We start from the raw sequence: 13977 nt of genomic DNA, 5'->3' as shown, positions 1-13977 counted from the left end.
AGCAATTTGTAGCCACTGAATGCATCATTACATATTGTTCTTTTAAGCTTGAAACAATAATGTAATATTGCAATATCCTGTCTTATTCTGTTCAACTGAACTCATCCCTTCTCCTATGACTCTTCTCTCTTCCTCAGAGCTCGCTCGCCTTCTGACAGCCCTGACAGCATTCTGAAGATAAAGCTGTGTCCTCCCCTGTCTTTCTTCCCCAACTCCTCATCTTCCCAGTCTGACCGTTCCTCCTTTGATAAAGGCAGCCGTGGAGAGTACCAGGACCAGCGTAGTCAGCTCCTGTCCAGCTCCTCTCCCCCACCCCACTACACCATCTTTGAGAGCCACCTGGGGGGTAATGCCCCCTCACCCTCTGCGCTGGAGTCCATCTCAAGAGGCCCAGATGGACGTTTCATTGTCCAGCCCCTGCTAGAGGGGTCTACTCTTTCCCACATGAAGAAAAACGTGAAAACAGTCTTCCTACAAACCAAAACCAATGGGGGAGATAGCGGCACAGGGAGCAATCAGACATCTTTCAAAGACTCTCCAAAGTCCAGCAGTCTGAGCTCTGAGAGGGGAGAGAGAAAGGACTCCTACCTTACAGTGGAAGTTACAGACCTTAGCAAGCCCCCTGCTTCCCCGGGTAGAGTGAGGGCCATGGCCAGGAACTTCTCCCGTCACGGCTGCTTCTACTCTGATGACGAGCAGGGCATCTCAGAGGCTCTGCTGGAGAGAGACAGCTTCTACTCCGACAGCAGTGAGAAGAGAGCCTGTGACTCACTGAAAAGATACCATGCTGGGCACCCAGAGGACATCTTCCCCAGCCTGGGCAGGAGAGCCAGACAGCTGGAGAGGGACAGGCATCACCAAGCAGGCTACCATACCATGGGGAGAGAGAGCCAGCTGACCAACACCAGAACACTGGTCTCACAGATTGATACAAGTGAACAAGAGCGGGATAACCTCAGCAAGTGTCTGCAGTTGGCCAAAGAGAGGGAGGAGATGGAGAGGGAGCTGGAGAACTATACCACCAGCCAGAGGGAAAGGGAGCGGGAGAAAGAGGAAAAGCAGCCTGAAAAGGCAGAAAGCCCTAACAGGGAACTGGATAGTTCAGGGGCTGAGGATCCTATATGGAAGCCACAAGACATTACCTTACGTCCCAAAGCCCACCGGGCTTCCGGGCAGACCCATCAGCTGTTGGACTATAGGAGGGCCTGCTACTTTGGGAACACGAGCAGCCCAATGGACCGGCTCCCTTCCTCCTACATCCAATGGAACATCAGCCCAGTCACCTCTATCAACAGCCTTATCCCAGTGGAGAGCCCCTTAGAAAGCACGACACCAAGGGTCCAACATCCTCACCAAGGTCACATTGGGTCGGCCATGAAGGACTCGCTACCTGAAGACTGCTCATGCTCCCCAGCCACTCAATGCACCACTCTATCTCTGCTCTCCCCTACATCAGAAAGCCCACCTATTGGTCAAGGAACAGCCAGAAGCAGAGCCAGGTCGAGGAATCCTGACAGAACTGTAGAAAGAGAGCAGGACACGTATCGTAGAAGCTCTATGGTTGAGGAAGGCTGGAGGGAAAATAAGCAACAAAGATCATCTTTTGCTTGTGGTACACAGCATCTGGAGCCAGCAGCTGAAAGTGTCAGATCTGTTTCAGCAGATCGAGTAAGGGCCACAAGTCCTGTTCAGCCTTACCCAGGCACTGCATCATATAGTCTGTCTGAGAAAACAGAGACAATAGATGGCCTTAGGGAGAGAGTAAATCAGAGTCCTTCTAGTTATTCTACTTTGCCCTATGAGCTCCACAAAGCAGGGGCCAAAGGGAAAGTGATAGATGATAAGATTGGGAATGACCCTCAGAGTTCACTGTTATACACTGAGCAGGAGAGAGAGTGTGTCAGGACACACTCCAGAAGAAGTGATAGGGCGCTTTTTAGTGACAGCCCCAGTCACATTTCCCACTTAACTCTTCTGGAAGAGTATGATTGTGACCAGTCCCAGTTCTCTGTTGCCAGAGTCTCAGAGTCTTTCAAGAACAAGCAGACAAACCAGGCTCCCAAAATGTCCCCACTGCAGACAAGTGCAATTCTGGAGTATTTGAGCCTCCCAGGTTTCATTGAGATGAGTGTGGATGACTCTGGGGATGAATCTGAACTCACAGTCACTACTTGCCAAAGCGTAGAGCCACAGACAGAGACTTCTCTGGAAGGTAAGCCAGACGTGGTTCCAAAAGACTGGGCAGTTCATGTGCAGGAGAACCTTGAGACAAGTTCATGCCAAAAAAAAGTTTCTTTTTTAGAAAACAGACACTCTGTTGGTCAAGCAGGAACTTCAGAAGCAGTTGAGAAGCCAGCCTACAGATACTCTCTGCAAGTGGAAGCAACAGATTCAAGCCACAAAGCTGGGATTCCAGACTGGTCAAAAAAACAATCACCTGGTTCAGAACTCACAGGGAGTTATCATCACAACCATGAGCAGTCGCAACCACTGATTAGTCAAAAGACCACAGCCTCAGAGAGACAACTATCGAGAAGGGGTTTAAGTCCAGTCAAGACGTTGGTTAGTGCAGATAAAGGCATGGCAGACGTTGTGTCAGAACACCCTGACACTTTTACCGGTAAACCAGAGTCATATTCAGAACAAGCCCAAAGACTTCATTCTCAGGGCAACAGGACTAATAAAATAGCCTCTAAGATCCATCAACCCCGTGCACCATTCATGAAGAAATCTCTGAGCATCGGCCCCTGCAGAACACTCTCAGGCATGGGACAGCCTCGTCCATTTCTGAAGAAGTCCATCAGCTTAGGGTCACAGAAATGGGAGCATTTTGAAAGCCCAAGGACTTATGTCTCAGAGAAATGTTACTGGGATAAGTTCCCAAACTCAGACGTCCAGGTCAAGTCCTATAGTTTAGGACACACCCCTGCATCCTCCTTCTCCAGGCCAGGCCCATTGTGGCAAGAAGGTGTCCCTTTTAGACGGCCGAGTGTAAGCAGCTTGGAAAGGGCTAGGTATGCTGAAAGATCCCTGGAGAGGCCTCGGTATGACAGATCCCTATCCAGTTCTTCCTATACCTACCTAAGCTCCTCCATGTACCCACCAAGTCAACCCCCTGGCTCTGCTAGACGAGACCTATCTGATCTGCGTAGACAGGCCAGTGCTTATCCTGATGCATCCAGGTCACCTACCACATATCAGGATGCCCTGAGGTCTGTACAGCACATATACGTTCCTATGGATTTCTCAATACCCCAGTACCCACCCAGACCAGACAAATACCCACCCAGACCAGGCATGAGGGGGGACTACCCCAGACCGATAGAGTCCAAGAGGGGCCCACCGAGGCCCAACCTGCCCCGGATGTATAGCTGGCCCTCACCCTACCATGGTGGCCCTTTCCCACCCAGAGATGTAGACAGTCATAGACAAGCAGAGAGAGGGATGGGTAAGGGGGTGGGGGCAGAGGTGGAGATGAGAGATAACAGGGAAGGAGGGAGGGCCAGTTATGCCAGTCAGAGCAGTGGGAGAGGTAGCGTTGGCCTCCTTCGCCAGTCTCTCTCTATCACTCCTACCCTTCTCAGCTCCCCAGAGACAACCGAGGAAAGTGAGACACAGAGACACAGAGCCGAGATGGATCTACTTGAGCGGAGAAAGAAAAGGTGAAACTACCGCACCAGTCCAACATCACACAGATTTCTTCACAGCCCAAAAAATGTAGGATATTGCAAATATGTTATTGATATACTGTTAAACTATTGCTATTGTCCTGAGTATGTCTGACTGACCACTTGTTTTGTGTGTCTGTCAATAGAAGGAACACATCAGTTGATGAGAGCTATGAGTGGGATTCTACTGACGTCTGTGTGGACTCGGAAGTCCTGGAGGCCATGAAGCCACAGGCAGTGGTAAGACGGGGCAGGGGGGAGGGCAGGCATGATCGACCCCGTTCTGCGGCTGGCCTCCAGGACCGCCACAGGAATGGTAAGAGAATAGTATGTTATTATTCACCACACTGAATGTATCATATCATGTGTGAATTCATTTGTGCCTTTTGTTGTGGTTGTGGTGATGTGAGTTGTACCCATGACTCTCCCATTCCATGCTGTTCCTCTCCTTCCCGCCCCTCAGTCAGTTCACCAGTTTCCAACCCACCTCGCTGCCAATACAGTCGCTCCCTAAGTGAGGCGCGCTTCAACGCACTCCGCCTGGAGTACCAGGAGTACAAGCGCGCTCAGGGATCCTCCTGCACCAGTGATCCCTGCCTCCCACCCGACACAGACTCCAACTCAGCGCTCCTCTAACCGCCTGCCCACCTTGGTCCGTTCCTCTCTGCCTGCTACTGCTACCCTCTCACCTTCTCTTTGACCTCTCACTGCCTGCCTTTGTCCCGAACAGTTTTCATCCCTCTCTGTTGTGAAATTGTACATTCACTTTTTCCTTTCATTTTACAACGCTGTCTTTTTAAGCAATGCACAATTTCACAACAGATGGATGAAAATTGTCAGGGACAACAGCAGGCAGTACTAGCTAATGGAATGACTATCTTGCAGTATTTTGATGTATTGTTTGTCCTGGGAATGTATTTAACAGTGTGCTGTATTCTATCATTTTGTGTTTCAGATATTTCAAAGAAAGGAAGCAAATAGTTTCTCAGATGCCATAATACAGCACTGTGGTCCTCGATAAATGCTGGATATCTTTATTGAAGCTTCATGATACCTAATTTTTTATATGTACAAAATCCATATCCTCAACAGTTCAACTGGATCTTCTGTGGACAGAACAATGCCAACTGACAGACCGGATATGCTGCTTAATTATATGGCGCTCATTGTACACACCAATTGCCACAGATATTGATACTTGTGTTGTGTGCCATCATTATTGACACAGAATAATACTTTGATCTGTTTGAAGCCTATTATGAGATGCTGGATATTTATATTTCTTGTGTTTTGTGTAATCAACACAAACACTATTTTGCATTTAGAGTCACCAATCCCCAAGGGAAATGGATTGTGCTTTGAGTGAGCGAGGCTTCATCTTTGTATTGCATTGTTACAGTAGGTAGAAAAACTTTAAAAAAAAAAAAATCTTTCCCAATTACAATCTTGTCACAGGTGAATCTCCCTCATTTATGTGTTTGTAATCATTCTCAGTTTTCTCTGCAGAGTATTTCAGACTAACAGGAAAGTGTTGAGTGATTGCTTGTAAGAGTTAACAGTGTAAATGTGTTCATGTACTGTAGCCCTAGACAATTAAACCTTATATTTTTGGTACCATTCAAAAACTCAACATCTTAATACTCGATCATATGAAAAAGAATTCATGCTGACATTTCTTGACTTGAATTTAAAAATATCTCATGTTGTTCGTGACAGGGAAAGGTTGTGTATCATCTTTGCTTTACCTTTGTCAAAAATAAGGTAGTTCACTGTTCACAAATATGGTTAAACATATTCCCAAATTAAGCATATATTAAATTATTAGAGATCAAGAATAACAATATATGGTTTGAGATTAAGTACTATATATATTTTAATCATTATTTTTTATCTTTTGTACTACAAGCATAATTAGCATTATTGTATATTTATTAACATGGGTTTTGATATGCAACAATGTTTACATGCAAATTCACATCATTGATGTGAAAACCACACTGTGAATATACTCAGTTAAGATTAATTATATGTTGGAATAAGAAGTCTCCCTTTATTGTTGTACATTTTATGCATAAAAATGTGTCCTGACTTTTGTTATGTAATGACAAAACTGTACTTTATACTGGAACTGTTTTACAGTAACCAAAAAAGGAAAATAAAAAAAGAATTGAGGCCTGTACTATACATAAGGAGTGGCTGTAAATCTGTACATTTGGAGCACATCTGCATTTTTTTAATACATTTTTTAATGTTTTGTTCCAACTGGGTTTGAAAAAATATATCTGCACATTTGGTTGTTCTTATTGTAATTTGTATGTTTGTATTGAATAAATGATTTTATTCTGAATGCACCAGAATGTGACATTATTTGACATCGAAGTATTGAACAGGGTCCTGAACTATCCAGTTTACACTCATGTTAATTTTATTGGTCAAGGCCGCACGCCCGACTAGCATCACCACCCTGGATGGTTCCGACCTAGAATATGTGGACATCTATAAGTACCTAGGTGTCTGGCTAGACTGTAAACTCTCCTTCCAGACTCATATCAAACATCTCCAATCGAAAATCAAATCTAGAGTTGGCTTTCTATTCCGCAACAAAGCCTCCTTCACTCACGCCGCCAAACTTACCCTAGTAAAACTGACTATCCTACCGATCCTTGACTTCGGCGATGTCATCTACAAAATAGCCTCCAATACTCTACTCAGCAAACTGGTTGCAGTTTATCACAGTGCCATCCGTTTTGTTACTAAAGCACCTTATACCACCCACCACTGCAACCTGTATGCTCTAGTCGGCAGGCCCTCGCTACATATTCGTTGCCAGACCCACTGGCTCCAGGTCATCTACAAGTCCATGCTAGGTAAAGCTCCACCTTATCTCAGTTCACTGGTCACGATGGCAACACCCACCTGTAGCACGCGCTCCAGCAGGTGTATCTCACTGATCATCCCTAAAGCCAACACCTCATTTGGCCGCCTTTCATTTCAGTTCTCTGCTGCCTGTGACTGGAACGAATTGCAAAAATCGCTGAAGTTGGAGACTTTTATCTCCCTCACCAACTTCAAACATCTGCTATCTGAGCAGCTAACCGATCGCTGCAGCAGTACATAGTCTATCGGTAAATAGCCCACCCAATTTACCTACCTCATCCCCATACTGTTTATATTTATTTACTTTTCTGCTCTTTTGCACACCAGTATCTCTACCTGTACATGACCATCTGATCATTTATCACTCCAGTGTTAATCTGCAAAATTGTAATTATTCGCCTGCCTCCTCATGCCTTTTGCACACAATGTATATAGACTATTTTTTTCTACTGTGTTATTGACTTGTTAATTGTTTACTCCATGTGTAACTCTGTGTTGTTGTCTGTTCACACTGCTATGCTTTATCTTGGCCAGGTCGCAGTTGTAAATGAGAACTTGTTCTCAACTACCCTACCTGGTTAAATAAAGGTGAAATAATTTTTTTTTTTTTTAAACAGTGAGATGGAACTCAAGATTGTATCATTCACAGACTTTACACCTTTACTTTATTCACAGACAACACACTCAGTTCAAAACTGAGGGATGCATATTTTGTGATGATAATGCAGTGTCCTACTGCACCACTCTTCTCAGACGGGATCTCAGCACAGCTTGTGCCTTCTTCTGCCTCTCTGCTATTCTGGAGTTTAGGCTCTGTTTGATGGCTGGCAAGATTTCTCTTTCTCTCATGCCAATCGAGGCTGGGGGCCTTCAGAAGGAAAAAATAATATGCTTATTTTAAGTAATATCACGGAGCACATTAATAACACTATAAATAGCATGACTGACTTACATTTTTTTTGGCAGCGACTTGAGAGGTAGTTTTGGAAACATTCCAATGTCTTTGTCTCTGAAATAAATAATTAAATATGAAGACTATTTTAGGGATGAGTTTTTCCAAACATTTTGATAAATTGTGTAGGCTATTTCACCTGTCTGCATCAGAGGGGTAGGCCTTGGTCAGTGTGTAAGCCTCTTGGGACATTTTCTTGTTGTTGACTATTATGTCTTTGAGGATGGCCTTCACACGTAGCAGCTGAAAAACAAGTTGAGAGAAGAGAGTTTTAACATTCTAAGATTAAATGTGACATGGTGTTCTTACATGCTGACATGGAATGAGAGCAGAACATGATACAGTAGGGTCCTCTCTATAGCCTACCTCCTGGGACTGCAAGTTGTTGTTTTTACAGAGCTGTCTAATGATGACCTCACACTCCTGCAGGGTGGGGGCATAGGGGGAGTGAAATGGACCACCATCAATCCGCAGGGGAAGCAAGGATGTGATCAACCCCCTTTTTGATTTTGCATTTAAATCTGATCTTAAAAGATGAGATGTGCTTGCTGTATCCACTCTGCGTGTGAGTGAAAATAAAGAGAATGTTCAATCAACACTGCCACCAAAGTATTTTATTATTAATGATATGTAAGAAAGATATTATATGGGTGTTAAGTGTGATGATTACCTTAGACTTGATGATGGAGATGGCAGACCATGCAGAGGATGGCTGGTCTGCTCTGTGTAGCTGGGCTGTTGTGTTTGAGATCTGTATCTTGGAGATACTAAACCACAAGGGGAAAGGGGGGGGGGGGTATAAGAATACATTTCAATAGGGAGGGACACTTACAATTTGTTCCCCAATAGCATGATGGTGTGGGAGGAAAAAAACTACAGAAGAAAATATCAGGCATAGGCCTACTCATACCTTCTGATTGTTGTGGCTCCATTATCAATTGATAGTGCAGTTCTGCAAATTGAATAAATCAATTATTAGGGCTGTTACAACACTATTTAATAATACATTAGCCTACTAGGATACTCATGATGCATTTAACTGTATACCTTTATTTTCACGTTTTAATTCTTCGATTTCCTCATGCAGTTTCCTCAGTGTTTCTCTGTGCTGTTTTTGTAGGAATAAAACATCCTTCTTCAATGATGCCAGTCGTCTAACGTCAGAATCCACGGTGCATTGAAACGTTCTACTTTCTGAGTCCATCATTTGTGGAGGATTGGTTGGGCAGTCACGGGGTAATTTTCAGTGACATCCGACATGGGACCAGTGGGGCAGGTTCCGGACTGCTATTTTTTTGACATGATAGTAGAAAATACAACACGCCTATTAGCTAACGTACCACTTGACACTATATATGAATCTGGCTTCCAATGTTTGCCATTTTAAAATCAGTGCTTGACTTGGCTTGGAGCTCACTGGAATGTAGTGAACTACCGGTACCTAAAATTGTCTACTGCATGAGTTAGTGCACTTCTTATAGAATATTAGCTTACAAGTATTGCAGAGTTCGTTCACCTAAATATAAAAAGTACCGGCCCAAATTAAACAAGTACCAGCACATATTTCAGTCCAAGCCCACCACTGGGTAAAATTAGGCTACATATCTCTTAGCAGCATGGTAGCCTAAGTTAATAGCACCAAGAGCCACACATGGCAGAGGACCACGATCATGGAAAAATACGTAACTTTTCAGATAGTCCAATAGGTCCTGATTAGGCTGTTCATGCCGACATTTCTCTTATCTTAAACATTTCAGCTTCAAAAGACTGGACTCCGCACTGCTCGACTTACTTCCTGATGTCTCAATCTTGCCTCCCTTCAACAAAACAGTCGTTACCATAGCGACCGACAGTCAGCATTGGTCCTGTTTAATTACTAGAGGGGTTATGTCATAATCCCTCAAAATTCCAGAATGGAGTTAAAATGACAGCCATATTGGTCAATGAGACCTCCAAACCAGTCAAATTGGAATAAATGGCAGTAGAGGCATAACCTTGATTTTATTTATGCAGGAACATAAAAGTAAGGCAGGATATTAGAAATTGTGTAATATAATTATTGTCAACCTAAAAAATTGTCATCTAATTATAAATACAGTTGAAATGGGTTTTATACACATTTTCTGTATAAATCTCCTATAAAATATATGTAAACATACCCTAAATGTCTGCATTTTTGTTTTCTTGGAAAACTGTGTGTGCTATTATATGACGCAATGGGTGGGTTCGTAAATTCGTTCTGACTCTCTTCTGAGTGTTCCAGAGCGCAGAATAACTGATTCATTTACGAAAGCTCAACACCCGTTGAATTTGGCCGGTGTCAGTAAACATCGGCAAAAAAAAAACGTAATTAAATTGTTGCCAGCAGCACAGTTACAGTCACCAACGCTCTGGACACCATGAAAACAGCCTAACCAGCTCTGCTATGGCAAGTAAAATGGTTAGAGTGAGGTGTTCTTTCATTTATGCCTAGAAGTAGCTTACAAGCTAGTTAGCTTGGGTGCTTGACTGCAGTTGTGAGGTCAGATCGCTCGGATCAACCCTACTCCTCGGCAGGAGCTTCCAGGTTGCACTCTAAACACTCCGAGAGTGAAACACTCTGAATTTACAAACGGACAATCTGACAACGCTCTCAATATACGAACGCCCAGAGCGCACTCTGAGTGCTCTCTGGCACTCCAGAGTGAATTTACGAACGTACCAAATATCAGTACTTGTTGCATCTACAACTTGTCCCATGTCCTATCAACTGATCTCAGCCAGTCTATTGCTGTGACCGCATTGTTTGAATGGAATGCTGGCATATTGGCAGTTAATGTGAAAAATGTATGGAATCATTCCTCTAAAACTGTCTGGATAGCTAGCTAACAAACATATAGTGCAGATAGATTCTTCAAATTCATTATTTTACACAATATCTTATCACAGCACAGACAAACCATGGTTGACCAACTCCCTGACCTTTATCCCATCATAATTAGGTTCATGTCCATTCTAGTATTCTAATTCCTAATTATACTGTAGACCACACATGGCTCAAGACATCCACACATGATTGCATAAATATTGTGTGCAGCCTACATTTGAATAGCAGTGGAGGCTGCTAAGGGGAGAATGGCTCATAATTATGGCTGGAATGGAGTAAATGGAATGGTATTAAAAACATGGTTTTCATGGGTTTGATACCATTCCTTTCACTCCATTCCATCCATTCTACTCCATCCCAGCTATTATTATGAGCCATTCTCCCCTCAGCAGCCTCAACTGTAACAGTTTATTTCCAAAACATCAATATAGACAATTTTTTCACAAAACATCAATATAGACCAATTTTTCAGAAATAAATGCTCATGGGTAGCTACCTTTATGTGTCTGTAAAATATTACTCTTGTCAGATTTTAAATTCATAGATTTTAGACATTATTGGGCAGTGGTAAAACTACATGTAGTTCAACTAGTAATTTAATTACATTTTGCAGTAGCTTGGTGGTAGTTGGAACTAAATTCAAATTTTGGTAGTGTTTTCAGTAGTTAATTAGAGTACTTTCTTTTGCCATGTAGAGGTATAGCTAACTACTGGAACTGCACACTACCCTTTTTTGCCCCCCACCCCCAAAACAAAACAAAATATGGGCGTACGATAGGTAAGAATTTTCTTTCTTCAGACCTGCCTAATTCTCACATGAAACACTTTTTGTGAGCTTAATTCTCACTTTGTGTTTAAAGCTGCAATATGTTACTTTTTTTGCGACCCGAGCAAATTCACTTTGGAATGTGAGTTGTAGATATCGCTCTCATTGAAAGCAAGTCTAAGAAACATTAGATCTGTTCTATGTGCGCTATTTCAACACTACACTATGCTTGTTTTGTCACAAAAAAACTGAAATTAGGCAAACTATTTGAATTTTATCAACCAGGAAATGGCATAGCGATTTCTGCATATTGCATCTGTAACAGGCAAAATCACATTTTGTTAACATCTGACTACAGTGTTCTGTTCTTGCAATTTGTACCCTATGACATTTCAGATTTAGATACATTTTTTACCAAAGAAGTTTGGAAGAAGTGAACATTTTTGGGGGTTTTGTCCAACATGTCTCTGGACCTACTCACTGTCACAGTCATACTCTGGACCTAGTTTTGTCCCATGACTAATGTTGTGGATCTTAATGTTTTTCCTCATAATCCTGGACTATCGGACCACCATTTTATTACGTTTACAATTGCAACAAATAATCTGCTCAGACCCCAACCAAGGAGCATCAAAAGTCATGCTATAAATTCACAGACAACACAAAGATTCCTTGATGCCCTTCCAGACTCCCTCTGCCTACCCAAGGACGTCAGAGGACAAAAATCAGTTAACCACCTAACTGAGGAACTCAATTTAACCCTGTGCAATATCCTAGATGCAGTTGCACCCCTAAAAACCAAAAACATTTCTCATAAGAAACTAGCTCCCTGGTATACAGGAACTATCCGAGCTCTGAAAAGCAAGCTTCCAGAAAATTGGAACGGAAATTGCACCACACCAAACTGGAAGTCTTCCGACTAGCTTGGAAAGACAGTACCGTGCAGTATGAAGAGCCCTCACTGCTGCTCGATCATCCTATTTTTCCAACTTAATTGAGGAAAATAAGAACAATCTGAAATGTATTTTTGATACCGTCACAAAGCTAACTAAAAAGCAGCATTCCCCAAGTGAGGATGACTTTCACTTCAGCAGTAATAAATTCATGAACTTCTTTGAGGAAAAGATCATGATTATTAGAAAGCAAATTACGGACTCCTCTTTAAATCTGCATATTCCTTCAAAGCTCAGTTGTCCTGAGTGCACAACTCTGCCAGGACCTAGGATCAAGAGAGACACTCAAGTGTTTTAGTACTATATCTCTTGACACAATGATGAAAATAATCATGACCTCTAAACCTTCAAGCTGCATTCTGGACCCTATTCCAACTAAACTACTGAAAGAGCTGCTTTCTGTGCTTGGCCCTCCTATGTGGAACATAATAAACGTCTCTCTATCCACCGGATGTGTACCAAACTCACTAAAAGTGGCAGTAATAAAGCCTCTCTTGAAAAAGCCAAACCTTGACCCAGAAAATATAAAAAACTATCGGCCTATTTCAAATCTTCCATTCCTCTCAATTAAAAAAAAGGCTGTTGCGCAGCAACTCACTGCCTTCCTGAAGACAAACAATGTTTTTGAAATGATTCAGTCTGGTTTTAGACCCCATCATAGCACTGAGACTGCACTTGTGAAGGTGGTAAATTACCTTTTAATGGTATCAGACCGAGGCTCTGCATCTGTCCTCGTGCTCCTAGACTTTAGTGCTGCTTTTGATACCATCGATCCCCACATTCTTTTGGAGAGATTGGAAACCCAAATTGGTCTACACGGACAAGTTCTGGCCTGGTTTAGATCTTATCTGTCGGAAAGATATCAGTTTGTCTCTGTGAATGGTTTGTCCTCTGACAAATCAACTGTAAATTTCGGCGTTCCTCAAGGTTCCGTTTTAGGACCACTATTGTTTTCACTATATATTTTACCTCTTGGGGATGTCATTCAAAAACATAATGTTACCTTTCACTGCTATGCGGATGACACACAGCTGTACATTTCAATGAAACATGGTGAAGCCCCAAAATTGCCCTTGCTAGAAGTCTGTGTTTCAGACATAAGGAAGTGGATGGCTGCAAACTTTCTACTTTTAAACTCGGACAAAACAGAGATGCTTGTTCTAGGTCCCAAGAAACAAAGAGATCTTCTGTTGAATCTGACAATGAATCTTAATGGTTGTACAGTCATCTCAAATAAAACTGTGAAGGACCTTGGCGTTACTCTGGACCCTGATCTGTCTTTTGACGAACATATCAAGACTGTTTCAAGGACAGTTTCTTTCCATCGACGTAACATTGCAAAAATCCAAAACTTTCTGTCCAAAAATGATGCAGAAAAATGTATCCATGCTTTTGTTACTTCTAGGTTAGACTACTGCAATGCTCTACTTTCCGGCTACCCGGATAAAGCACTAAATAAACTTCAGTTATTGCTAAATATGGCTGCTTGAATCCTGACTAGAACCAAAAAAAATTATCATATTACTCCAGTGCTTGCCTCCCTACACTGGCTTCCTGTTAAGGCAAGGGCTGATTTCAAGGTTTTACTGCTAACCTACAAAGCATTACATGGGCTTGCTCCTACCTATCTCTCTGATTTGGTTCTGCCATACATACCTACACGTACGCTATGGTCACAAGACGCAGGCCTCCTAATTGTCCCTAGAATTTCTAAGCAAACAGCTGGAGACAGGGCTTTCTCCTATAGAGCTCAATTTTTATGGAATGGTCTGCCTACCCATGTGAGAGACGCAGACTCGGTCGCAACCTTTAAGTCTTTACTGAAGACTCATCTCTTCAGTGGGTCATATGATTGAGTGTAGTCTGGCCCAGGAGTGTGAAGGTGAACGGAAAGG

General features: G+C 42.7%; 2 protein-coding genes across 4 annotated transcripts in view; one reads left to right on the top strand and one right to left on the bottom strand.

Annotated features, from left to right (window-relative positions):
- The window catches only part of LOC135541036 (protein turtle homolog A-like), a 47230-nt gene extending 41215 nt beyond the window's left edge, over positions 1-6015 (top strand). Inside the window, exons 19-22 of one of the 2 annotated variants that reach the window (XM_064967176.1) lie at positions 138-3662; positions 3815-3984; positions 4132-4320; positions 4624-6015. In XM_064967176.1, coding sequence (XP_064823248.1) covers positions 138-3662; positions 3815-3984; positions 4132-4304 — 3868 coding nt within the window. In that variant the 3' untranslated portion in view covers positions 4305-4320; positions 4624-6015. Of the gene's footprint in view, positions 1-137; positions 3718-3814; positions 3985-4131; positions 4321-4623 lie in introns of those variants that run through there. The other variant, XR_010455907.1, reaches the window with a different exon arrangement.
- Positions 6016-7167: 1152 nt separating this feature from the next.
- Positions 7168-9320, bottom strand: LOC135550310 (coiled-coil domain-containing protein 74A-like). 2 transcript variants are annotated; one of them, XM_064981113.1, is made up of 8 exons: positions 9185-9320; positions 8545-8784; positions 8408-8449; positions 8168-8264; positions 7864-8056; positions 7637-7740; positions 7498-7554; positions 7168-7413 (listed from the first exon to the last, which is right to left on the bottom strand). In XM_064981113.1, exons 2-8 carry the CDS (start codon positions 8702-8704, stop codon positions 7278-7280), a joined length of 789 nt encoding a protein of 262 aa, XP_064837185.1. In that variant the 5' UTR covers positions 8705-8784; positions 9185-9320; the 3' UTR covers positions 7168-7277. The 2 variants fall into 2 exon arrangements, with proteins under 2 accessions (XP_064837185.1, XP_064837099.1); XM_064981027.1 differs by having other exon boundaries at positions 8545-9320.
- Between the last annotated feature and the right edge of the window lie 4657 nt (positions 9321-13977).

The sequence above is a fragment of the Oncorhynchus masou genome, chromosome 1, assembly GCF_036934945.1.
Source record: "Oncorhynchus masou masou isolate Uvic2021 chromosome 1, UVic_Omas_1.1, whole genome shotgun sequence".
In the NCBI taxonomy this organism is placed as follows: domain Eukaryota; kingdom Metazoa; phylum Chordata; class Actinopteri; order Salmoniformes; family Salmonidae; genus Oncorhynchus; species Oncorhynchus masou.
Note: the sequence above shows the minus strand (reverse complement) of the source record. Positions and strands in the feature narration are given on the sequence as shown.

Excerpts from the sequence above, each read along its gene's own strand:
- LOC135550310 (XM_064981027.1), bottom strand. The coding sequence starts at position 8,704 with ATGATGGACTCAGAAAGTAGAACGTTTCAATGCACCGTGGATTCTGAC. Across the intron at positions 7,741-7,863 it reads ACAACTTGCAGTCCCAGGAG|CTGCTACGTGTGAAGGCCAT; the intron begins GTAGGCTATAGA and ends CTTGTTTTTCAG. Across the intron at positions 7,414-7,497 it reads AAGTCGCTGCCAAAAAAAAT|GCCCCCAGCCTCGATTGGCA; the intron begins GTAAGTCAGTCA and ends TTCCTTCTGAAG.